Genomic DNA, 26424 nt, shown 5'->3' on the forward strand with positions numbered 1-26424 from the left:
AGTATGTGTGGAGCAAGCGAAACAGCCGGGTGGGCATCATGAAGGGCCGAATATACTCCAACGTAACGATCACGCGCGCGCACGCTGGGCACAGCGACGCTACGTTAGCAAAACGCGAGCACTCTAGTCCGACGATAAGCGCGACCGGCGCGACCAGCGTCCGTCGTCACGGCCCGACGGCAACCGCCGCGAAATGTGGCATGCTGCATTTGGCGCCAATGCGTTACCCAGACAACACTGTGTCTCCCTCGTATCGTGGCAGAGGTACGCCGGACGCACTGAAACGCGCATGCGTCAAAGCAACGCAACGTTGCGTGCGCCTGCGAATATATGGCAGGACCGGCGCCTGGCGTGGCAACGCTGGCGTTACGCGACGAAACGAACGCCGGAGCGCACGCCCGCTTGGTCACGTCGAAGTGTATTGGCGCCTTGACTGTGACATGTAGTCATGTCACATGACACACATCTCACGATTATCATGTTTGCAGCAGTGACATACCTTCGTCATCTATTGACGTCACGTAATACCAAATTTGAAAAATGTGAAGCTACCGAAATGCCCACGAGCGCATCATAAGAGTAGCATGTAGTCATGTTGTTACATGACATGCATCTCATTCATGTTTAGATATGTCATTTACCTATGTCCTCCCTTCGCTTCACGTAACACCAAAGTTGGTATATGTGAAGCTAGCGAAACGGCCACGAGCGCATCATGAGCGTAGTATGTAGTCGTGTTGTTACATGACACGCATCTCATGTTTATCATGTTTGCACCAGGCTCATAGGTTCGTCATCCCTTCACGACCCGTAATACCAAATTTCGTATAAGTGAAGCTAGCGAAACGGCCACCAGCGCATCATGAGCGTGGTATGTAGTCATGTTACATGACACGCATTTCATGATTATCATGTTTGCACGAGACAGATACTTCCGTCATTCATTCATGTTACGTAATACCAAAATTTGGTATATGTGACGCCAGCGAAATGGCCGAGAGCACATCATGAGTGTGGCATATAGCCATGTTGTTACATGACTCGCATGTTATGATTTCATGTTAGGGTCTCTCGCTTGTGTTCGCCATGCAATCATGCCATACCATACCAGTTTTGCAACATGTCATGTGAACGAAACCACCGCAAGAGCAGCAAGACCATGAAATGGAAATCATGACATTCATGACATACATGTCATGATTTTCATGTTATGACTAGTCAAATATGGTCGTCATATAGTTATGTGCCATACAAATCTGGTATCGATACCACTATCCAAACGGCCAGGAGAGCTTAAAGTCGTAGGCGGCTAGATATATAGACAGATAAATACGCTCAAATTCGCCGAAGTTCGCTAAAAAATTCTTCGAATTCAAAAAGTGTTTTCCATCTAGCTATCTTCTTTTAGGGAAACATATATGGACACCTTCATTAGTATGCAAAGGGTGTGTGCTTCATGTGGCCAAAGGCTCTGTACGTGGATGTGTGATTGGTGAATTATCCTTTTATTAAAACGTCACGCTTACAAGCAAGAATATGGACGTTCCTTTAGCTATAGCGCTGAAGCACAGACGAGGCATGTCCCAAAACTGGCATTTCATTTTCGTGTGATTCCGAATGAACTCACCTTCTGTTCCTCGCAGGTCATCCTTATGGACATTTTATTTACCTATTCGCAATTATGACTTGATGTACCTTCAACTAAATCTCAGCCGCAGTATGCGGGTATGTGTCATAAGAAACTTTGGTACCTTTCGTGCTGTCAACGTCGCTCGCCAAACAGCGTCGCTGTTTAGGATAGCAGTAATTTGGGTGGCTTGTCGGTGTTGGCCACTGTCAGGCCTATCAGGAAAAAAAAAAGAATCATAAACGGGTACTTGCCACATAAATTGGGAAATTCCACTGCTCACCACTGCATGGTCCACTAAATCTTTTCGTGGACCAGTGCTGATGAGTATGGCAGGATTTATTCAATGGTCGATGAATGTGGCAACAGTTAAGCCGCCAAACAGGTTTGTGCGAGAGAGAGATTGTGGTTATATCAGAAGAAAAGAAAAGAAAGGTGCCGACCCGTAACTGTCTCTCCTTACGAGGACACCTCAACAGGTCAGCAGAGGAATGGGATATGGGGAATAAAAGATATAGAGAGAAGGAATAAAAAGAATAGAAGGAAAATAGATGGATAAGAAGCCTCCAGCCAGCGAGAGGAAAAAACAAGGAGATAGGAAAGTGGAGATCCGGTCGAAGCAGTCCAAGGGCGGGGTGCCACAATGCGAGAGCTGCACGGCATCAGGAGACCGCGGAGGGCGAACCAGTCGGCGGGAGCTACGCTGAAGTCGGAGATCGCGAGGGCACAACCGTCCAGCTTGAAATCCTCCGAGCGAATCCGTTTGTGCGACAGAAACTTGGGTGGCCTATCAGAAAACTAACATCATCATGGGTCAATCGCGCCACTGGTCCACGAAAGGCAACTGTTAGACCTGAAAAACGGCTGCGAAGTGACGGCGGTGAGACGAAGACTTCGAGTGTGGACACTACATCGCGAGAGTACACTATACAGAACAGGAAGGGGCAAACGTGACTACGAGAAGAACTCGAACGGCAATGAAAGGTCTGCACCAACGACGACGTGCCGTATATAGAGGTGCGACCGTTCGGTTTCAGAACGAGCTTCTGTACCTGGAGCTTGGACATAGTGTCTCTGTCACAGTATGTGGCTTAAGCCGGACATCTCTGTGCTGGCCATCAACGTAAAAACGAGCTAGTATCACGTGTAGGTAAAGCCTTTGGCAAGCCCGCAGCCAGGGAGGGAGCCCCCTCTTCCCACTCTCGAAATTCAGGTGGAGGGGGTGTTTTGACGAGGACCAAATAATAAAAATGTGTTTTCTTTAAGCTTTCAACAAAAGCCCCCCCCTGACACCAAGAAAAAAAATCCTGGCTTGCAGGTCTGGCTTTTACCAACGACCGAACTAGACACGACATGCATCACCTATGCTAAGGCCTACAGAAACAACCTACATATAACCAGAATACACTTAAGAATTGTTCGTTTTCGCTGTTCAAAGGTTGCGCAGCTTATTGTGCAAGCTGCGCTTTCGGCTTGCCATGACTCCGGAGCGTTCCTCTCCTTCCGTAGTGGACATGACAGCATGCATGCTCTTGAAGGTGAGTAGCGAGGTAACGTGGGACTATAAATTACACACCCTTTAAGCTCCACCCGATTAATCTATCTATCTATCTATCTATCTATCTATCTATCTATCTATCTATCTATCTATCTATCTATCTATCTATCTATTTATCTATCTATCTATCTATCTATCTATCTATATCTATGTCAAAGAAGGATGCTTAAAATGTACATATGAGGATCCCTAAGGGCAAGACTGCATCGGGACCCTCGGTGATTATTACAAATAAATAAAACAATTCAGAATTGGCACCTGCTTGAACTGTGAAAAGAAAACAAGCAGCACAGAAACCATAATGAAAAACAAGAGGGATGAAACCGAGAAACACATAATAAATACAATATGAAAAAAGTCAAATCTGGTACAAATAGAGGAAAAGGCCGATCAAATACTTAACAATTAAGTATTCTTTTAGTACATTGTTGAGTAAAATAAAGATATCTTAGATTTATTGATGTCGGCAACTTATTAAATAATTAAATGGCGCAGAAGTGCGTAGATGATTTACCATACATTCTAGAAGTGGCACTGCCCGCGTATACAGATGAATCCATGGCGCCGCGTGTCTAGTGAACCACCACGCACGAGCCTGAACCCAACAACCACAACCGACATGCTACCACAATGACCTACCAAGCCTGAGTTTTTTTTTTTTTTTAGGCAATCGATCAGAATTGGATAACTGCAATGCATAATCTATACAGATGAGGGCCTAAGGTACTAAATCACAACAGAACCCTCGGTGAAGGTTACCAGCAGTTCGGGCAATAAAACTCAAATAAAGTAATGCACGTATCAAGATAAAAAACAAGAAACAAAAATATTGCAAGTAAATACAGTGTATAAAACAAAAATATAGTTCAACTAAGGAAAAAAAGTAAAAATGGCAGATCCCACGTACCTGAGAAACGGCGTTATGCGAAGCATGCGGAGGAAAGGTGACCATGTTGAAATTTTTTTTATTGAGCGACACGTCAAGAAATGACGCTAAATATATGTACAAATGTCGCACGCACAGACATATGTGGAAAAGTTGCAGATGTTCATATAACCAGTTGCTTGCACTTGCGCAACGATGCCCACTGGAACATGCGTAATAGCAACACCAGAAGGTGCACGATATGAAGCGCTGATGCACGCGAGGATGCTGGCCCTGGACTGCTACATAACTCAACCTCAGCGCATGGCAACTAACCACAAATGACGTTAACATGGCGTGACGGCTGTATAAAACGAGTACATATGTGATGTTAATAAAATTGGGTAGGCAGCACTGCAACTACTATTGACGTTTCATGAAGATTAGCGTCTGTTTGAAAAGTAGATGCGATACCTGGCGTTGCTCTGTGGTAAAATGCTTCATTGCCACGCAGAATGCTTCGGTTCGATTCCAGCTGGAACCCTGACATTTATTCTTTGCATTCGTCGGGTCGACGCTACCGGCGATGTCGGCTATTTCTTAACGCTTGCGCTTTAAGATTGCCCATGTGTGTTCTCTTCGTTCCTGGGTAGACACCAAGTGTAATCACCTGTGGCACATACCCACATACCAGCGGCACGTACCCGCCCGTGGGTATGTGCCACTGTCTGGCGAGAAGTGTTTGATGACGTACGTGACGGGATTGTGACATTATTCATGTCTTAACCAGCGCTTCATATTCATCAAGCTATCTTACCCTCCCATGCTAATTTTGGTTCACGCCAAGTTACGCGGGTGACCACGAGAGCACCCGAACGTAAGCGGCTAGATAGATGCATACGCTCAAAGTCGCCGAAGTTCGCTAAGAAATGCTTCGCATTTAAAATGACGAATACTTTTAATGAATAATTAAATGATATTAAGCAAGGTTTAGATTTTGGTGATTTGTAAATTATTTTATAACGCAGAATGTGTTGCGTGCACGACATCTGCGTTAACAAAGTGCTTGATTACGCTGGTTGGCCTTGCATGGTAGACGAAGGAAGTGCTTAACAGCGCAAACGACCGGAGGGAATAGAAGAGACGATCGAGAACAAAGCGCTGAACTGACTACCATAGTTTATTGCAAACCAACTGCAATATATAGTAAAAACAGAATCAGTGCATAAAATCGCACATACATGCGCCAAACGACCTATCTTACCAAGATCCAGTCATATCAGAGGACCCAGATAACTAGTTTCACGGCCGCGAAGAAATATCGAGAGTACGCAAACACAGGAAGCACCAAGTGTTGAATGTGGAAGGCTTCGCTAATCTCGCGCTCGCACTGATTTTTATATCGCCCCTGATCACACACGTCGATAATTGACTGACAACCACACTTTTTACAATGGTCCGCCAAGTGGCTGGAAACGGAGCCTTTTAGAGAGTAAGCGTGCTTCCTCAGTCGATTATTTATGCATCGGTCTGTTCGGCCAATGTAGCAGAGCCCACAAGTGAACAATATCTTGCATACAATCGCCAAAACACATTCAACATAGCGCGCAGCGTGTTTCTTAGTGCATGCTTTTTTCTTAGGCCCTTCGCTGTTGACCCAGCCACTTGGCGGACCATTGTAAAAATAGTGGTTGTCAGCCAATTCTTGACAAGTGTGGGATCAGGCGCGATATAAAAGTTTGAGATTAGTGAAGCCTCTCACGTTCAACAACTTGGTGCTTCCTGTGACACACACACACACACACACACACACACACACACACACACACACACACACACATATATATATATATATATATATATATATATATATATATATATATATATATATATATATATATATATATATATATATATATATATATATATATATATATATATATATATATATATATATATATATATATATATATATATATATATATATATATATATATATATATATATATATATTATCACGTGCGCTTGGTGTTGGTGGCTGTACATAATGATTAAGGGATTGTTCGAACTTAAGAACACGTTTCGCCTTAAGACATGGTGTTCTTGAGCTGCGGTCACATCACGAACGACGTCATGAATGATGGCAATTGCGGTTTTTACACTGCCAATGTCCAAATTAGTGCAAAATTTGCTTATTCACCAATAAATTGCGTATTCACCAACCAATCATCCATGCCTTAAGGCATCGATAATTTCTTCCTCGATATTTTCGATAATTACGCATTCTTTTAACTGGGATAATTACGCTGTCCCGTTGAATCCAAATTTACGAGCTTTTACTGCAGTTATTTGTCCCGAAGTAGACGTTATGAACATGTCTGGTGTAGCTGCAGTGTAACAGCCATGTAATTTTGCATGGCTGTTACACTGCAGGCGCCATTCCTACATTACGAAAAAAAATGTCGATTTTAGGACTTATAGTAGGCCAAGAAGTCTAAATTTGTTTGTAACCGTTGCGGTTCGACGTTTTTCATAAATTTTGTATTTCGTGGGACGCTTTCCTGCGGTGCGAAATACGTTTAACGAAATGCATTTCACGCCCCATTCAAGCATACCTAAGCAGTTTGTTTCTGCAAGACACTACCGAGTAACTGATTTTTTTCGGTTTATCGTAATCATTGTTAAAACCTGGCATAAAACTACAAATGCAGGATCTGTACTGAAGTGCCACGCGTAGAAAAAAAAAACTTGCAGTTTCGTTTTCATGTTAGTGTTGCAGCTGTGGCCAAGGCGCAGTTTCGTACAAGAGACGTTACAAAAGCGACGGAACCCAATTTTCGTATCACATTTTTTGGGACAGCGCAAGTGGCACGCACGCCGAGCTTGACGCTGTTGTTGGTTGAAGCATGCCGTCGGCCGCTGCCAAGATCGAGAAACCGGCCTCGCTGGAGGGCCAGGACTCCCTCAAGAGCATCGTGACCATTTTCGAGAAGAAGACCAGGAACCTCGAAAAGCGCAAGGTAGTACACTCAGTGGCTTACCGCTTCTGATCGTTGGCCGTGCCCGGCGACCCTACGTGTCACGCTAAGCCTAGGCTGGCTGTGCAGCCCTTTTTCTAGCACGGAACACTCGCCCTACGAGGCGTGCTCGATGCTTTCACGCACGCTGCTCAATGTGGCAAGCGTTGACTATTGCCCGGCGTCACAGTTCGCACTGTTGCTGCGTGGAGACGCACGTTTTTAAGCCTAAACTGGTGCCATGCACGGAACCTGGCGTGTCGTCGTTTAAGGATGTAGTGCCTCCGGGACAATTTGCTTGTCAGGTTGCCTTGGCTTTTCGCACCGATTGACGGAAGTTTGCATGCAGTTGTCACACGTGGTACTCGATAACGCGGTCGTAGATCTCACTCGCACCAGGTATCAATAGGCATGCCAAGGGACTTCCAACGTCCGGGTGGCTAGTGCCCACGTTTTTTCGCTGGCAAAGTGCCGCCGGGTGCGAATGAATCGCGAGAAACCGTTGTTCACCCGTTCTTGACTCGTGTTCTGCTTTTTCGCGCACAGGGGAAGTTGGAACAGCTGAGGAAGGAGCTGGAACAAGGCAAGGAACTCAACGAGGACCAAAAGGTGCGTCACGCTTTTCGCCGCCGCCCCGCTTTGTCCAGTCTTCTTGTTCGTCGCACCTGCTCTCGCGTTTGCGGCAGCTTGCAAGTGCATACCGCCAAGCCGCGTTGAGCGCTGCCCTGTGGGCTGTATGTTGTTTTGAGTGCGCAGTTGTTTCTCGTCGCGACGACGGCTTTGGCTTCTCCCGCAAGCTGAACAAACATGCCGCCGGCTAGCTTTGTGCCGGCTCTTGTTCACGGCAGTGTTCTATGACGTTAATTAGCGCATGAGTGACTCATTTATACGAGACGAGTATGCGAGTCCGTAGATTGTGCCGTTCGAATTGTATACATACAAGCCCCCATCTTATCGGCGCGCGTATCGTAGGTGCGTCTTTGTTGTGCCGATTGGTCCACACGTGGAACACCGACGACTGTCAGGGTTGTAATATATTGGAACTTTGCGAGGTGTCGGCCACTTTGTCATTGGCATCGTTGTTAGGCCCTTTGTCTAGCTTAGCTAACTGTGCCACTTCCGCTTTTGACCTCATTTGAACGGCGAGTCGCGGAATGGGTTATAGCCGAAATACACCCAATCTTGGGTAAACATGCAGTCATTCTGACGAAGTTTTGCCGCTTGTATATTTATTTTCATGTACTTCTTCAAGCCAGGCTTTATATAAATGCGCATAAGTGGAAATACTGAGTGCAATGAAGTTGTAGCATTGCAGATCAAAGACAACTTGTGTGTCCTTGCAGGAACCTTTGTTACGGAAGCTGTGTATAAGATGAGTGGTGTGCAAACAGCCCTATACATTACTGTGCAGTTAAGCATTTGCAACATGCTTGCATATTCGTGCTGGTGTTGCTCTGTGACTTATGAATCAAGTGTTCTTGATATATTAATGGCGGGTCTGTATGGTTGAGAGGGTGTATAGGAGGGTTTCACTTGACGTCATCCGCCCGAGGCGCTAGCGGCGTTTGCCTCTACCGCCATGTTAGTGGTCTGGGCGCTCCCTTTTTGCAGTGGCAAGTGGCCAAGACAGTGTGTGCGTACAGTTACGTACGGTACCAACGTGGTGAAATTCGACTGAGTGCTTCTGCACGTGACTTCTATGGTCCAACAAAACTTCACTATGAACATAAGGTACACCATTGAGGCGGATATCGACCCGTTCAACTTCGGCAGTGATGAAGCTGTGTGTGTTGTGAAGTGTTATTTCCGCATAGAGCTGACAGACATTAAGGAACACTTGGTTAGCGGCACAAGCTTCGCAACAAGGGACGAGCTTAAAGCCTCTAAATTGGACACTCACAACTATGTAACTTGGTGTTGTTGGATCCAACAACACCAAGTTAGAGACCTCGGAGACAGCCGCCGCGTCATAGTCGGAAATGTGACTGGTTCCCCTTGCTCAGTGCTCCGACGCATAATTTTTTTCCGCCGCGTTGGTGTCGCTTCACGAATTCTTTGCGTGGAAGGGCTTCACCATTTACAAGAGCATGTGAGGTGATAAAATTGGCATAGTTTGTTTGTGGTTGAGGCCAAGCCACTTGCTATCAAAAATGCTCTTTGCTGCAGGGTTCAATGACGCGCGTCGGGCAGTTGCGCACACAGAGATCACGTACGGTCTCGATTGTAACTGATCGATGTTAATGTGATATCACCGTTTATGTGCTCAGCTCGTCAAAGAATGGATCAACGAGAACGCGCTGCGTTGCCGACTGTTACCAACACACTGAAATACTAACGTGCCGCACACCGCTGATGAGCAGCAATCACGGTCGTAGTGCGTGCGCTCGTCTCCTGCTGCGTAAACAAAGCTTCATAGCACGTCGCGAACACCGAAGTTTTTCACTACAAAAGCAAACCTCTATGATGTTGCATAGGTTCTGCACACTTACTGGAAATGAGATGGAATGTTTAATCCGCACGTGGCATAGTGTGTGGCTGAGCCATTCAAACCTTTTTGATCAGTTTACAATCGTTTTGGGTATGGAAAAAAAAGCCACCATCAGACGCATTCTCATGACCAGCCTTCTTACTCGAGTGGTTGTAGAAGCCAAATGCGGCACAGTCACCAATTCACAAGTCTCGCACGGACGTGCACCCGGGAGTGTACCACAGAACACCTACATACTACTGAACGCTCTGTGACTGCCTGATCGCAGCGGCCGGGAGAGAGACCACAAAGATGGATTCGCTACCTCTTCGACGCTGGCACCATCTCGAGTGCCTTGATTCACAAAGGGGCAACAATATCACTGTGCCATTCTGAAGGTCCGTTGGTATGTGCCATCCTCTGTCCGTGCTTCGAAGTGCAGTATGTGTTCTGCAGGTCTTTAGACATTGCGATGAGTAAAGGAGGAGGCATTAGGCATGTGTCGAACGTGAAAGCGCAATGACTGTGCGTGACAAGAAATAGGTCACTCTAGGGCACATGCACCAGGCACGTAGGCGCAAGAGATGGTCGGAGAAAGGCTCGTGGCACGCGACCCAAGCCGGGAAGAATAGTCCCCGAGGATGATTTGGCACTGGGTGTTAGGCCGCCAAGCTGCGGAGACGTGCGAAACGATTGTCGCAGTAGAACCGCCCGGTTCCGAGCATGTCAGCAAAGGGGTTCGGGGAGTGGCCGTCGTTATCAGAGGAATCGAGTGAGGCTGCCCGGACTTGCCACAACCCGTCGCAGCAGTTCCTGGGTGGGCTTCAGCTCCTCCGCTACGAAACAATGTATGCGACCCACACCTCAGTCGAGACGTCGTTGACAAGTTAGGCGTAGCCTAACTGAGCCGGAGGATTCGACGAAGACCGAAACCAATCGGCAGTGAGGTTGAGTGGCTCGTTTGGCGAAAGACTACTACGGTAGGAACTTGGGAGACGTCAACAAAACTGACGAACTGTCAATACAGCAGAGGCAACGAGTCGCAACGCTACATGCTGTAAGAACTATTCTTTGTAGACGCCATATCGGCTTAGGACTAACAATGGATTGGGAATGAGCCAGTCAACTATGGTTTCCCCATGTACGTGAATGGATGTCAAGGTTATTGAGTATTGGTTATACAGCTTTTGAGTTATTGTTATTTAAGGTAGATTCTGTGTGTTCTTGTTCGTTTTGGGTGATAAATTGTGTTTGTTCTGCCACATTCGTCTCTCTCGCGTCTCTCAAATCCATCTTTCGCAAACGCTCCCGAGAAAAATTCATGACAGAGATCCAAGTAGCCGTACAGATATCGAACACTGCGCATACGGCGAGTTTGCGACTTCTGGCGCTAGCGACCCCTAAAATGGCAACTGCCGACGCTATCGATCCTCGGGAATGACGTCAAGTGCATACCTCCTATATTGGATTCAACTGCAGGGTGTTTTTTGCAGTTGACCATGCCTTAAGGGATGCAGAAACCGTTTTTCCGGTGTAATACAATGGCTGCTTACATTGGAAAAGCGATGCGTACAATACTGTTGAATGGTATCGCTCATGCCCCGCCGCAGTGGTCTAGTGGCTAAGGTACTTGGCTGCCGACCCGCAGGTCATGGGATCGAATCCCAGCTGCGGCATCTGCATTTCCGATGGAGGCGGAAATGCTGTAGACCCGTATGCTCAGATTTGGGTGCACGTTGGGTGCACGATGGGTGATTTGGGTGCACGTTGGGCGATTTGGGTGCAAGAATCCCAGGTGGTCGGAATTTCCGGAGTCCTCTACTACGGCATCTCTCATCATATGGGGGGTTTTGGGACGTTAAACCCCACATATCATAGTAGCACTCATACATGGTACTTTTATTATAGCCAAATACCCTTGTCACATGGCAGATCTCTTGTAATTACTGCTGCGATTCGGAAAATCCTGTGTGCGCTGTCGCAGAATAAAACCAGCCACATTCAACTGGAATGGGAGTGTAGCACTGGTGACAGGGAACTACCGTATCTAGTCATGTCGGAGAACTAAGCAATAATTTTTTTTTCGATGTGAAAGATGTTTTTTGTATTCTTACTGGCCTGGTTGTTTGACATAAAAATGCATAGGCACTTTAAACAAAAGGCATAAACTCCCTAAAGTTTTGGTACAGGGTGCAGTGGTCACAGTCATTTCCAAGTTTTAATCGTGCAGCAGTGTACAGAGAAAATGACACTAGCTTAATATCATGACTTTTTCTTAGTGTCTGACAAGGGCTTAGTAATGGAATTCTAAATGGATAACTTTGACAGTTTTAAGAAATCTTTTTAAGCTATTCACATATAGCATCATTTTTTACACGTAGCCTACGTATTCTTAGTCCTTGCTTTACACTAAAATTGCATAGGACCGATAAAAAGCAGTCTTTAATTCATAACGTCAATTGGCAGCAGGTTGCCACAGCATACACGCAGCTGAAGCGGGTACAAGCAATTGTCCTGGCGAGATGCTCGTTCAGTACCAAATCTTTCACCTATGGTAGGACAGTTCTGTCAACAAAAGCACCCCCTGCAAAAGTGCTGGCATATAGCTAGCAGCAGTCCTTTTGTTTTGGTTTTTGCATGGTTGTCGGGAACACATACTCTTAAACTAGTTTATGTTCCCTGCTTTTCCAGGGCAAAGCTGCTTAGGAGAGCCACACCTTGACAGGGCAGTGACTTGTGCCTGTAGTTCTAAAGAAATCCTGCTTTAAATTATTCCCGAAATGGGTTTTCAGTTTTGAAATGCTTGGATAGAGGCCTAGTTGAATGACACCACTACTAATGGTTGTAGCATTCTCTAACTACTGGTGCTGTCTTAATTTTCAGAACAAGTGAAAGTGTCAGAAATATCTGTTCTGCAAGGAATTTGATGCAGGGGTTTGGCTTTGTTCATGCAACATAGTAACAGTATAAGGTGTTTGAAGGCTGGCAGTATAACCATAAAAACAGTACACAATGAACCAAGAATGGGTACAAAGTGTGGAACTGCCTTGCGAGTTGAAACTTGTAGCGAGAAATCTTTTTTAAATATTTGCAAAATGACTGAGCAGCCTGCATTTACATGGCACATCTATAATGCAATGTATGCAACTATTCAGCATGCAAGTCTATGACTTGGCACTGTGCTCTACCAAGGTTTTTGCATAGTACTATGTAAGACATAATGCATCCTGTGAGATTCGACTATCATGTCCAAGTAAAGCTCAAGTTCCAGCCGAGATGCTTGCCATGAATGCTGGAATATTGCTGCTTATTGGACAACCTTTGGGCGAGTATTCTTGGCTGTATTACTGTATTTACTCGAATATAGGTCGACGCCCGAATTTGGTAAGGCCAGAAAAAGAAACTTCCCCCGAATATAGGCCGAATAGGGGGAAAAAGCCATTTTATTTGTAGAAAATGCAGCCTTTATTCTTACTCAAGCGCACACTCTGTAGGCATGCTTTTTTTCTTGCTCAAGCACACACGCTGTAGGTATGTAGTACATACGTTTATTCGTCGTCATCATTCACAAAATCTGTCTTCTTTGTTGCTAAGTTCGCCCAGAGAGCATCATCCTCGCTTCCGTCCACCGCATTAGCGATACAACACATTTTAAAAGCTCTTATTATCATTGCATTTGGGATTTCATTCCACGCTGCGGCGATCCAATTTGCTAGCTGGACGCGCTCGGTTGGGGTAAACTGATGTTCCTCTAATGTAAGCCAGTCGGTGTAGTGCGTGCAAAGCCTGTCTTTGAAGGGCTTGTTAATTGCGACGTCAAGCGGCTAGACTTGACTAGTCATGTCGCCAAGGATTACGGCGATATTCGTGCCAGCACAAACAAGCATAGCCAGTCAGGTGGCCGCGGTAGGAGTCGAAGAGTAGAAGTGACGGCTTGCACAATGCGACCCCTGGACGGCGTTGCCAAACATTTTTCACCTAGTCCTCCATCAAACCGCTGGGCATTCGTCCTTTCTCGTGAACACGCACAACATTCCTGGGGAACTTCTCGCCCGCTGGTACGGTCTTGCGTTTGAAAATTATGAAAGGAGGGAGTTTCCGCCCATTGGAGATGCAGCACAACGTAACCGTAGTTCACTGTTTCCCGTAATCCAGCGTCCTGAGCTTCACTTCCTTCGCTCATGAGACAACCTTCATGGCGGCAACTTCTCTAGTCTTCGCCTGAATAATTCCAGTCATCACAAGCATTCCCGCTTCCCTCTGTTTTCTAACAAAATCGACAACTTCTTCCATCGCATGGTGTCGGCCAGTTTTTGGTCCAGTGAACGCCATGCGGGTTGCTGCACAGCCGAAGAGTACTGCTCGTTGTTTTCCCCATCGTCGCGCATTCTTTTCGTGCACGGCAAACTGTTGCTGCGCTCGTAGATTCGATGTCTTTAACATGACCTTCCGCTTAAACACCGCGCTGTAGTGGCACCGCTTCGTCAGTGCCAACAAAACTGAAGCACAATTGATACGGGCGTTTCGTGAGCAAGAGCTACAACTACACTGCACAATCGCTTTCAGAAGAATGACCATTTACCAACTCCACGCCGTCCGCCACGCGATAGCCGATAGGTGGCCAAAATGGCAACTGCCAGCGGTAATATGACACAATCCACGTCTTCCTGTTTTTCCAACGTGAAATCTCGACGATCCTCGCTCTCTCGCTGCGTGAAGGTTCGACTACGTGATTTTGGGGACAATTGAGCGTACGAAAGCGATGGGGACCACCGAACAGGCCTGAGCGTCCTTGTCGCCATGCAGCTACCGTAAAATGTCGCGAAAATGACCTCCGACATGCAAAACCGGTACCTTAAGATCGGTGCATCAAGAGTCGCAATGCCGCTAGCGCGGCCGGGCCTTCAGGCAGGTGGCAGCGGCGGCCAAACTATGGATCTAAGTGTGTCCCCCCCATTTTGCACATTTTTTTTAAACGTTGGTTTAGATTTGACTATGCATGGTTGCTTTTCCTTATGGGCTGGGATAAGTTTTCTATAGATGTAATCATTAATTTATTTACGAAGACATTTTGCCTTTCGTGCTTAGATGTACTCCTAGTGGCAAAAAATAAAAACAAACCAACTTTTGGTCTTCTTTTATGGGAAGTTATAGTTAATTTTGTTCTGCCTGCTTGCACACACACACACAAAGAAAAAAACCTACTGGTCTAAGGTTGAGTAGGCCTGTATAGCAAGTACATTAATAATGTTTATTTCTCATTGTTTCTAGTGTAGAGCAACTAGATGAGGTCAAAGTTGATTCGTATTCCGGCTACTGTGGAACCAAAAATGTGGGTTGTGGCAAAATTTTGATTTGACAAGTACAAGTGGTGCTGGTATGAAGCATTCCCTAGAGTCACTGCCCTCATATACAGCTGACCATTGTAACTGGGAGCTTAGTCAATGAATGTTTGAAATAAGTGCATGGGTATTTGCTTCAATGTTGTTGCCTGTCTTAGTTGAAATTTAGTGGCCTTAGGGATCCTTATAATAAGGTCAAGTGCTGTGTTCTAGGGCATACTTATTGTGCAACTAGCGGCGGTTGCTGTTAAAGCTGTGGCTTTTGAAATTGTCAATACTGCACTGCCGCCACTTTATGTTGAAACTGTAATACCGCGGTCACAAGTGGCAACCTGAGGGCCTTTTGAGCGAGTGTTGCAGTGTCGCTCGGGGTTTTGCTGCTACACGAGAAAGTGAAGTGTACTTGGGAAATAATGGCAGGGGCAATTGGCAGATTAGTAGCACAACATATGTTTGAAATTGAGAGAAGCTAAAATTTCAAGAGACATCGAGGGACTGCTACTCGCAAGCTCGTTCACCGTAGCCGCCATTTTGGCTTATGGTTTTATGGTGTGCCCTCCTTGTGTCGCTCAGTGTAGAGTTTCCAGTGGAATGCACGCCGGTAGTGCCTGTGGTACACGTCGTCGCAAATGACAAGAGAACGACTGACCTGCGCATAAACAAGGAAGTAAACAAAGCGACTGCACGGTATGTGCTCCCACATCCCCCTAGTGGTTGTGGCCACGCACTAAGGGCAAGAGTAACTAGGGTTTTTTTGTTTCTAATAATAAAAACAATGCTTTAAGAACACTACGAGCACCGCAACGCAATGGCGAGTTTATGTGCAAGCCACTGCTATCGAGGCAGCACACACTGTCGCAGCGAAAGGTTGGTGAACACATTTGCCGACAAGTGTACTTTGCAGCGAGCGAAATTAAACTTTCTCATCTGGCGGCGTGCAAATGACACTCGCTGCGAAGTGTGCTCACTCAAAGTGCCCGAAGTTGCCTCATGTGACAAGGGTATAAGTATGGAATTATCGCTTGCGATTGTTAGGTGAATGGGAAAGAGGTGCCCCTTGATACTGTACCTAATTTCCCTAGAAGTTTTTTTTTATTGTTTCGAGCATGCTGTCATCGTAATAAATTGCCTTCCTTCGCTCTTCAGGCAGCGGTTGGAAAATATGAACAGGTGCAGGAGACTCTGGAGTTGACAAAGGAGCTGCAGAAAAGTGTCACCGCGGTCGTCCAAGAGGTTTGTGGCTTTCCTTTACTCCATGTGCGAGTGCTGCACTAAATGTGCAAAAGCTGCATGCAGAGATAAAAAGAAATAAACGTCAGCATTTGCACACAACACAGGGAGCATTTTGTGCCTTTCGCGAAGAAGGCTACATCTCGGCACTAACTTGCGCTGAGTGGGCTGTTAGTAGGTGCAACAAAGTGTACGCGAAGGGCGAAGGAAAAGCAGGACAGTGCAATTCAGCTGGAAATTCTTGGGATCGACGTATAGTGCGGGCCAAAATTTGGCACCATAAAAACTAGGAAAAAAAAGCGTAGACTATCACTGGCTTTTACAGTAGTTTCAAACTAAATGCTTTAGGTCGATTATCCCAGCAGGCTTTCTTAATTCTACTACAGCGCTGGTACAGTACTAGTACAGTACAGCGCTGGCAGTGCACTTCAGTACAGCGCTGGCCGTACAGCACTGTACTGACTGTACTACTAAAACTAGTACAGCGCTGGCAGTACACTTCAGAATTGTTTACTTCTGTGGCGACTGCTACATTTGGTAAATGTCTGCAAAAATGCACTATAAAGCAATGCATGTCAAAAGCAAGACTGGACACAGCATCTTGCTTTTGCTGTTGAGTGATTCTTTGCACTTTAGTCCCGCCAATGTTCAACAAACTGTGACGTCAATGCCTCCTTCTGCTGCCGTGTCAACTGCACATTACTGGGGCCTCTGCAGTCTGTATGGATGTTGCCATTTAATGTTTATTCCACTTGCCTCCAATTCTAAGTGTCCGTGTTTTGCCGGCGCAGCACCTGCGGCAGCTGAAACGCCAGGCGCGTCGCGAGCAGCTGGAGCGTCAGGCGCGGGAAGTTCAGCGGGTGCGCGAGCTGCTGGAGGTCCAGGATGTGCTGATGGCCCTGGGTTCACCCGAGGTGCGGCAGTGCTTTCTGGATGGTGAGGAGGGTGCCCCGCGACTGTCTTCGGAGACCTTTGACCAGTTGGACCAGCTGTACAAGCTGGTGTGCCCCGACCGGGACGATTGTGAGCCGGGCACCTTCCCCGGCCATCTGCTGCAGGCAGCGGAACACCTGGTGGCCCTTCTGGACGCACGACCGAAGCCTGTGCTCAGCACGACATGTATCCTTGCCAATAGTTCTTTTTAAAGGGCATTGTTCAGCGAGAAATGTGGCTGAGCTTTACTCGAGGAGTGACGTGTGACGTACCATTTGTTTAGACTTGTGTAGTAGCCAGACACTGTCAAGTCTTAATTATGTGAAACCTTCAGGAAATCGTAAAGGAAATTGGCAATAGAAATTCTAGGTTCCGAGTAATCATTACTCGAACCATGAGCTCCTGGAAATTTTTAACTGGAATGTGAGATGCTATGAATGTCTTTGCAGATTACTCTAAGGTTGACATTTCATTGAAGCACTTCACAGCGGTGCACATTGCTGCTGGAAAGGTGGTTTCACAGCATAGTAGCTGTGCACTGTAGTTACACCAATCATTTGGGCTGGTTACTTGTGGGAGTGCTGCTAGTAATGAACTTGAATTCTGGAATCTTTTTAAATATTCGAACTTGCACACTGCTGCTTAAGACAGTACCGTATTTACTCGATTCTACCGCGCCCTCGATAGTAACGCGCACCCGATTTCCACCGCGAAAAAAAAAACAATGTAAGGCATCGATTGCAACGCGCACCCATTTTTCTCGCTGGCCCGCACGATAACACCACTCGAAAAAACAACTCCTTTCGGGAGCCTCTTCCATTTAAATATGAGGTACAGGCGAAGCTTGTGCCCATCTGACGTGTAACAGAGCATTGCCGTCACTGTAGTTTTACCGTGGACCGATGTCAGCACGCGAACTTGCTTCGCCCCGTTCTTCTCGACGGTTGTGGTGCCAGGCATGTCGAAGTAAAAAGGCGTCTGACCAGCATTCCCGATTTGCCCAAGCAGGTAGCCGTTGTTGCGCCACAAGTTTAGGACGAACCTCTGAAAACTGTGAAGCTTTTCATCGTACTCCACTGCAAAACTTTTCGCATATGCATGTTCCCCTTCGGAGGGAAAAGCCTTTCCTCTTCATAAAGTTAGTTACCCAGCACCTGCTCGCTTTAAACTGGCTCCGCATTAGACCTTTTTCTAAGACTAGTTGCATAGCCCGCACTTGGAGCAGTTCTGTCGTCACGGGCCGCTGTGCCGCTCGCTGCTCAAGCACATACTCGCCGAGCAGCTCTTTAATTTGCGGAAACCGACCCTGCTGTAGTCCACTGAAGCCTTTGCGTGAAGCTTTGCTGTCGACAATCTTCTGCTTTTGTTTCCGCCGGTCCCGCACGCACGTTTCGGGAACTCCGAACGACTGCGATGCGGCCCGATTTCCGTCCGTTTCTGCACACGCGATGACTTTTCTTTAAAAGCGGCATCGTGGTGCACTCGAGTTTTTGGAGTCGGCCCTTCCACGCAGTCGATGCTAATGCACTACTAGATGACGAACTCCTCAGCACACGTACGAAGTGCCGCACATGGGAAACGCATAGGCAGAAATGGCCAACGCGCCATGCCGACGCGCCATGCCGACGCACGTAGGGGGCGGCCATTTTGGATTTGCCGATGGCAATAGATTGACCGTAATTTTTTTGTTCGTACTCGATTCTAACGCGCATGCGACTTATGAATTCGCTTAACCGGAAAAAAGGTGTGCGTTAGATTCGAGTAATTAAGGTAACTGCAGTATGATTAAGGTCTGCAGTATGATTTAAGGGGAGACACGGTTATGGGGGGGCCGAAAATTTTCCGAAAAACCGATTTTTTTTAAGTATTTTTTTTTCATGATTATTAAGGTCTAAGAAAGCTGTTCCTAAAATATTATAGCCCTGTAATGCGCATTTGTTGAGTTATTGGGTCGCAAAGTCAGTTTGATGACCATTTTCGCTTCCGAAACCACCTCAAAAACGGTCGTATTCAACGCGGCAGCGCGCGAGAACTGCACCAAGTAGCACGGCCATTTTGGTCTCATTTTAAAGACGCATTTTTCCATTATCTGTTCCTAGCAGAACGTTTTTCGTCTAGCAACATTGCAGCTATCGCGCATAAAGAAAAACTGAATACTCGCACATCATTGGTGCATTTTTGTCACGTGGGGCAGTTCCCGGTTTCCTATTGGACGCGAAGGGATTCGTCTGCTGGACAGCGGTGTGCAAGCCGCCATTTTGCGTAGAGGCCTAACAATGGCCGTGCATTCGGTGCAATGGCAGGCGGTCATCGGAAGTTCCGGAGTGCTGATGCGTTTGGGAAAAGGCGAAAACGGCGTCCGAGAGCCCGCACCTTATTACCAGCGAGACCTTCTGCCGTCGAGAACTCGGAAGAAGCAGGCTGTGCCGGCGCTATCGCCGCCGCGGCACCCGCGATCGCGGACGCGATAGCCGCGTCTCAAGATCACACGAGAGCTGTGCGCGTTGACACTCCCCTGGTTTCCGCCGCTGAAAAAGTGGTCATAGTGTCGTGCGAGCGATGTTCTGCAAGATCTTTCATCGAAGTCTGCCACAAAACGCAAGCGGTCTTTGTTTTTTCGAGACTCGTATGGAGCCGCAACGCCTGGTACGCCGTTCACCGTCGTTAGCTTAGAGTTGGTCAACGAACTTCTTTAGTGTATGAAGTGCGGTGTGTGTGGCGGGCCTGGCAGAATCTCCGAGGAAGACCGCAAATATGGCATAGCCGCGAAACTTGTTCTAGCATGTGACGAGTGCGGTAAACTGAGGACCGTATGGAGCTCGCCGAGAGCAGGGGGGGGACGCAGCGCACGGCCCCTTCGAAATTAACGTGCTCGCGGTTCGCGCGGCAATGAGCACAGGAAACGGACAAACTGCGCTGAACAATATTTTTTCCGCCCTAAATATTTCACAGAGAAGCCTGCACACCAAGACATACCAGGATTATGTGCAATTGAAAATGAACCCTACTGCGCACGTTATTGACGACTGCGCGAGCACCGTGAAAACGGCGTATTCCGAACTCAACTATGGAAATCCTGGAAATATCGCCGTTTCCTTTGATGGGACTTGGCTGACCAGGGGCCACCCATCCCATATTTGTGTAGGGACCGTGATTGAACTATTCACGGGTTATGTGCTCGACTTCGTCGTCCTATCGAACTTTTGTTTGGGCTGCCAGCTAGGGCCGAAGGAGGACAACCCAAGGTATGCCAAGTGGCTAGCTGGTCACACTTGCCAAAAGAATACCTCCAGCAAGCCAGGACAAATGGAGGTGGAAGCAGCACAAATTTCATTTGGCCGCTCATTGGAGAGACATGGGCTCCGCTACACAACCATGTTGTGTGATGGAGACAGCCGGGCCTTCAACAGTCTGCAGGAGGCACAGGTATATGGCTTCGTGCCAATAGAAAAGGAGGACTGTGTCAACCATGTGCATAAGCGCATGGGCACAGCACTTCGAAACCTCCTGCAAAAACAAAGAGCCGAAGGGAAGGAAAGCCAAGCCTTGGCGGCAAGGGCAAACTGACAGGCGAGCTGGTCACAAAGCTCGCGTCATATTATGGATGGGCTTTACAAAGCAACCAAGGAAGCATTGAGGCCATGAATAATGCTGTCTGGGCAACCTTTTATCATGTAGCATCTACTGATGCAAGCCCTCAGCACTCTCACTGCCCAACTGGTGAAGAGTCCTGGTGCAAGTACAACAAGGCTGTTGCCAAGCAGGAGACTCCTCCGAATCATTGCTACAACCTGCCGGAGTATGTGGTTGATGCCTTGCGGCCTATTTACACGCGCCTCTCTGACCAATTGCTGGAGCGTTGTCAGCGACGCAAAACACAGAACCCAAACGAGAGCTTGCACTCCGTCATCTGTTCGCTCGTGTCCAAAAACAAACACGCGTCTCTTTTCACCGTTGAAGCTGCTGTGGCCGAAGCTGTCGCAAGGTTCAACGCTGGCAAAGGGAGAGCAGATGCCGCCATATTGAAGGAGCTGCACCTGCAGCAGAGTGTTGGGGCCGCTGAAAGATGCTCAGAAAAGAACAGTCTCCGACTAGTGGCATCGGAGAAGAAGCATGAGCATGCTGAAAACTTCAAGTGTGCCATGAAAAGAAAGCGCACCAAAGAGAATGATAATGACTACATTCCTGGTGGCTTCTAACATGGTTAATACACCGATTCACACCTTTTCTTGTTTAATATAAGTGCTCGGCATGTTCCTAAACTTCTTTTCTCGTTTTCTCAAAACTTTTTTCATCACACTTTAAGCCATTGCCCACAGTATCTTTTGATGTAGCAGTCGGATTTTGATCATTCTTGCGTCATTTGAAAGCTTATACATTGATTAGTGCAAGAAAACCAAAAATATGTAATATTTTCAATTACAATAGTGATTTAATTAGCAACAAACTTAAGCAACAGTTTCAGATTTCTGATGAGTATTCTTGTCAAGGCCATAACTCTGGTACCAATGAAGCTAAAAATAAAATTATGGTTTTGTTGCACTCCCTGGCCTTCATGGAATGCTGTCATATCAAATTTGTAGCAATATTTTATGAGGAAGATGTCAAAAGGCTGGGCAGAATGCAAGTTTATGTAACAGTCAATATCTAAAAATCTAAAAGTGATTGCAAAAAACTAATTACATATTTGTTTTCAGCTGTGAAAAATACATATTGTATTAAAATTTTTCAGACCAGTCTCTCCCCTTAAGGGACGATAGACACAATGAGCTGTTTTAGATTAATGAACTGCACTCGTAGAACTTCAGTGTCACAAGCTTTATTGTCATAAGTTGATTGTTAAGGGGGGACGCGCCTTTTGAAACCAGAAAAATTGCGAAAAAGTAGATTTTTTTGAAAACCATACATTCGGGTAGACAAAATACGTCTTTCAACCAAAATGGCCACGCTATTGGCTTGGTTCTCGGGGGCCGCGGCGTCGAATATGACCATTTTTTTGAAGTGGTTTGGTGCGTGGAAATGGTCACGAAACTGACTTTGAGACCGAATTACTCAACAAATCTGCATTACATCACAATAGAATTTTAGGAACACCTTCTTCAGACCCTATATATTATTTTTAAGAATACTTCAAAAAATCGATTTCTTGGAAATTCCTCAGCCTTCGAGACCCGTGTCTCCCCTTAAAGGAGAAATGCGATTGAAGTTTTATTTTTAAATTTCTGGCCGTAATCTGTGTGCAAGACATAAGAAATTTCATAATGTATTTTTTGCAACAGTGGCTGGATGAAATTTTGTGAAGCTTCGTATGCTAGGTTTATGGCATCTAGAAATTACAATGTGCTTCAGTTGTATCGATTAGAACCTACGTAGGGCCCAGTAGATGCCTTCAAAGTTCGATGATGTCGCAGTTTTTGGTGCGGGAACCTTTAAGTAGCAGTTCCACCGCCTTTTTTTTTTGCGTATTTTCTCGTTTACCAAGTGCCATGTTGCGTTCAGTGGTGTTTTTAGGATTGGGAAATTGTACTTTATCGATACCTGAAAATGTTTTGCTCTTTTATGTCCCTTTAAGACAGTGTGTTTTCAACTATTGGAGCATGATAGAAATAATTTGTAACAACATGTCTGGCATTTTGTGGTTGGATTGAGCTCGAATATAACAGGGTCCGACTGGTGAATGCAGAGGGAGTTGGTGTTGGCAGAGCTTGACATTGGGTCTCTAGGGATGATGTATTAGGACTGAGAACCCGTGTGATGAGAACGTGCTTGTTGAGGCTGTGGGCCCACCGTGTGGGCCCCTCTTGTCCTCTCCCTGACACACACACTGTGGGGAAGCCAGAGCACAGGGGCCATCTGATGTGTTGTCACTGCCAATGCATAGCCTGGGGAGCCTGTGCCATCTGAGGCTTGTCCTCTGCTAACATCTGCTGTCCTCTGCTCAGAGAGTTCAGAGAGGGGTCCAATCGGTTTTTCACTATGGGGCACCTCAGTTAGCAGGAAAATTTTGATTTGACCTAAACTGAAGAAAACTGCACATTTTCACGTAGTTTCACCTTTCCTTGGGAAATGCACGTCTTTTTGTCAATGCTTTTTGCACATTTGTAGTGGCATGCAATCGCAAAGGAATGTAGCCAATTGTGCTCCATTTCATGCTCAGTGTCTCAACTTTGGCCCATATTGCCCATTTTTATGCGAGGGCCACACCTCATCAGAAGTTTAGCCCACGCACAAGTCGGCACTGTCGTTAAAGCACTCTTCAGAAAGTCGGAGCCTTGTAGGACATATCTTAAAATGTGGAGTGAGCAAAGTGCTTTAAAGCAGGTTACTGCCAGATAGTACGAACCCTTGACTGCGGGCGCTTCCAACAGACAAGGCAATGCGGGATGTGCTGCTGGAGGTGCAACAGAGCGCGTACTTCTCGGGGACGTCCGGAGAAGAGCCAACGCCTGCTGCACCTGCTTCCGACGACGACGCCACTGCCACAGAGGAGGAAGAGCAGCAGCCGCAGCCGGAGGCTGTCGCAGGGTCCGAGTCTCCGGTCAGCGAGGTTAGACGGAAACCCTCGGGTTGCTCTGTTATTCAGTCAAAATTGTATTTAAGTGAATGGGACATGCCATAGCATGCTGCTCACTGGAAGCTCGGTGTGAAGGTGTCTTGGGGAAATGTTGCTCTTTATGAATGTACAGTCTGAGCCATAATTGTCAAGAGTGGCCTCTTGACTGCATCAACCGCTGTTTATTGCGAAGATATTGAGACACAGGTGCGCTATTAATATAAAGATAGTCTCCATGCATGCTGGGTCTTTTTGGTGTTGCTAAAGCACGATTGGAAGCTTGTCGGTAATGGAAGGTGGCAGCTGTGTAAGGCAGTAATGCCTAAACTGTGTGCTTGCCCGTTCTTGATAAGTGTGATTAAGGCTGTAGAAAGTGTTGCCTAAGTAAGTGTCCATTGTGTGAATAAATTCTCTCAATGTTTAACTGTTTCTATGCAGATGTAAGCAGTGCTGTATGGGGTTATTTGGTGGTGCTATGGTCACTTTTCTTTTACTGGTGCGGGTGATGTACAGATGTGTTGCCTTTCCTGTTGAAAGTGGAGCACCATGGTCTGCAATTTAATATCATTGGCTCAGCGTGCCACGCTGACGCAGTTTTGGTGGATGTGCCTTCATGGAAGCTGTGCCTGAAAGTTCGGTTATCATCAATAAAACTGCGTTTCTTAGGGATTCACGCATGGTGCACCTTTTTTTTTTTCCATATTTTTGTAGTTTGTCAATGTCTTGTCCATTTCTATGTGCTCCTGAAAGGTCTCTTCTGCAATATCTGAGATTCATGCATGGACTAGATGATAGTTTTTTTTTTTTTTTGTTACCAGGCAATTTTTAGGAGGTTCTCGTTTTTTTTCTTTACTGCTTAAAATCTAGGCTTTCTTTGCATTCTCCTGTATGCGAAATTTCTCCTATAATGAATTGGCTAGAAAGGCTTCTGAAAACTGTAGTTCTGCTTTTGTTATGCCTACAGTTAGGTGAACTCATTCACAGTGTAATCTAAGCGAAGCACCCCGTGTCAAGAGAGCTTCCGGCGATTGAAGATTGCTTTCTTGCCATGGCACTCTTTTCCTCAAATTTCTTGCCGAGCGATTGATGCCAAGGTCCTCCTTTTTTGTCATGCACTTCTGTCTTTTTGGAACCACTAGGGTCGGTCTCCCTAGCACTTCCAATACTACTGGCTCTCTCTCCAACGAGGCACGTCCAAGTATCGTGTGTTGGAAACATTCTTTACTGTTTTGTCCATCATTTCACGATGGACGTAAAGATTGTAGATTGTCTCAACTTTGACCAACTGTTCACAATAAAATTGTAAAATTTGCTCACAACATCCCAAAACCACGCCATTCTCTAATGCAGGACTGTGCGGTGGCACTTTTGTAATCTTAAGGAACAATAGGCTTGTGCATAACTAAGTTCATATGAAGGGAAAGAAATTTTCAGTATACTCTAACACAAGGAAGGAAGCATTGGATATTAGCTAAAAAATAGTGCCTTCCCAGAGAATGACATCCAGTTTATAAGTGCTTGGAGTTCCAGCGGCAGAAAAAAAAAACTTGGGCTGTTCTGCTTTGTTCACTTGCTACGGCAAATGGCTGCACAACCTCTTGCATCTTTTTATTAATGCATGGAACAGAAGTGTCAATCTATTGATCAGTTATGTTTGGAATGAGATTAAGCTGTTAACAAAAAAAAAAAGTTCCCAATTGGTGCTACCTCTCAATAGACAATGGCACATTTGTTGAGACCCAATCATAGCCTCGATGAAAGTGTCTGAACGAACCTTATTTAATTTCTGTTTTAGGTTTGTTTGACCGCAAAAAGCCACGTTCCTTTTCTGGTCCAGAACAGTTCTTAACATTTTGTACGCAAAAATTTCAAGCGGGAGTAATGATAAATATATTGGAATTGTGCTACACTTATTTGCAGTCTGCAAAAAATTGATTGATCGACATGTGGGGTTTAACGTCCGAAACCACCATATGATTATGAGAGACGCCATAGTGAAGGACTCTGGAAATTTCTACCACCTGGGGCTCTTTAATGTGCACCCAAATCTGAGCACACGGGCCTACATTTCTGCCTTCATCGTAAATGCAGCCGCCGCAGCCAGGATTCGATCCCACGACCTGCAGGTCAGCAGCAGAGTACCTTAGCCACTAGACTACCGCGGTGGGGCTCCGCAAAAAATAGTGGGACAGGTACTGAGCAGGCGAGGGGTAAACCACAACTGTACCACGAATTCCTACAAATGAGCAGTGCCCTTCTAAGTTATGGTAGACCTTTTCTAAAAAATGGATTACGAATTATTTTTTAGCAGGCTCAACGCTTTGCGTCATTGAAAAAAAAAGAAAAGGAGTCATGGTAGGAAGCATGATCTTGGATGCAGTCTCTAATTTTGCTTAAATCAGCACGATCTTTTCTGGGTGACCAGCGATCTTTTTTTTTTCTGGCTTTCCAGCAACCTTCGATGCAGTGGCGACACTTTGCGACAGCTGTGTTGATGGCTCGAAAATCGCCGGCGTGTAGGTGGGCCTTAATGTTTCTTATCTGTAGGAAGTGCTGGCAGGTAGAAATAACAATACGGGGCACAACAGCAGGTGAGAAGGGAGGGAGCAGGCCAAGGTGGCCGAATGGGGTTGGCATAATAATGAAACGGAGATCCAATGGGCAAGGAGGTGCCTAGTGTTAGCGGGACTGCAGCTGGCAAATGTAAGGTGTGCGTTCATTATGGGAGTAAATATGACTATATATAATATATATATATATATATATATATATATATAATATTTCAATACACTGGCCTAGACACAGAAAAAAAAGTATTGCCCTTTCGAGAGC

General features: G+C 46.1%; 1 protein-coding gene across 1 annotated transcript in view; it reads left to right on the forward strand.

The window, feature by feature from the left end:
* The first annotated feature begins 6883 nt into the window (after positions 1-6883).
* Positions 6884-26424, forward strand: part of LOC119170837 (caprin-1) — a 39162-nt gene continuing 19621 nt past the window's right edge. Inside the window, exons 1-5 of the mRNA XM_037422102.2 lie at positions 6884-7070; positions 7614-7676; positions 16023-16109; positions 16898-17225; positions 23408-23586. Coding sequence (XP_037277999.2) covers positions 6957-7070; positions 7614-7676; positions 16023-16109; positions 16898-17225; positions 23408-23586 — 771 coding nt within the window. The 5' untranslated portion in view covers positions 6884-6956. The remainder of the gene's footprint in view (positions 7071-7613; positions 7677-16022; positions 16110-16897; positions 17226-23407; positions 23587-26424) is intronic.

This window comes from Rhipicephalus microplus, chromosome 2 (assembly GCF_043290135.1).
Source record: "Rhipicephalus microplus isolate Deutch F79 chromosome 2, USDA_Rmic, whole genome shotgun sequence".
Classification (NCBI taxonomy): Eukaryota; Metazoa; Arthropoda; class Arachnida; order Ixodida; family Ixodidae; genus Rhipicephalus; species Rhipicephalus microplus.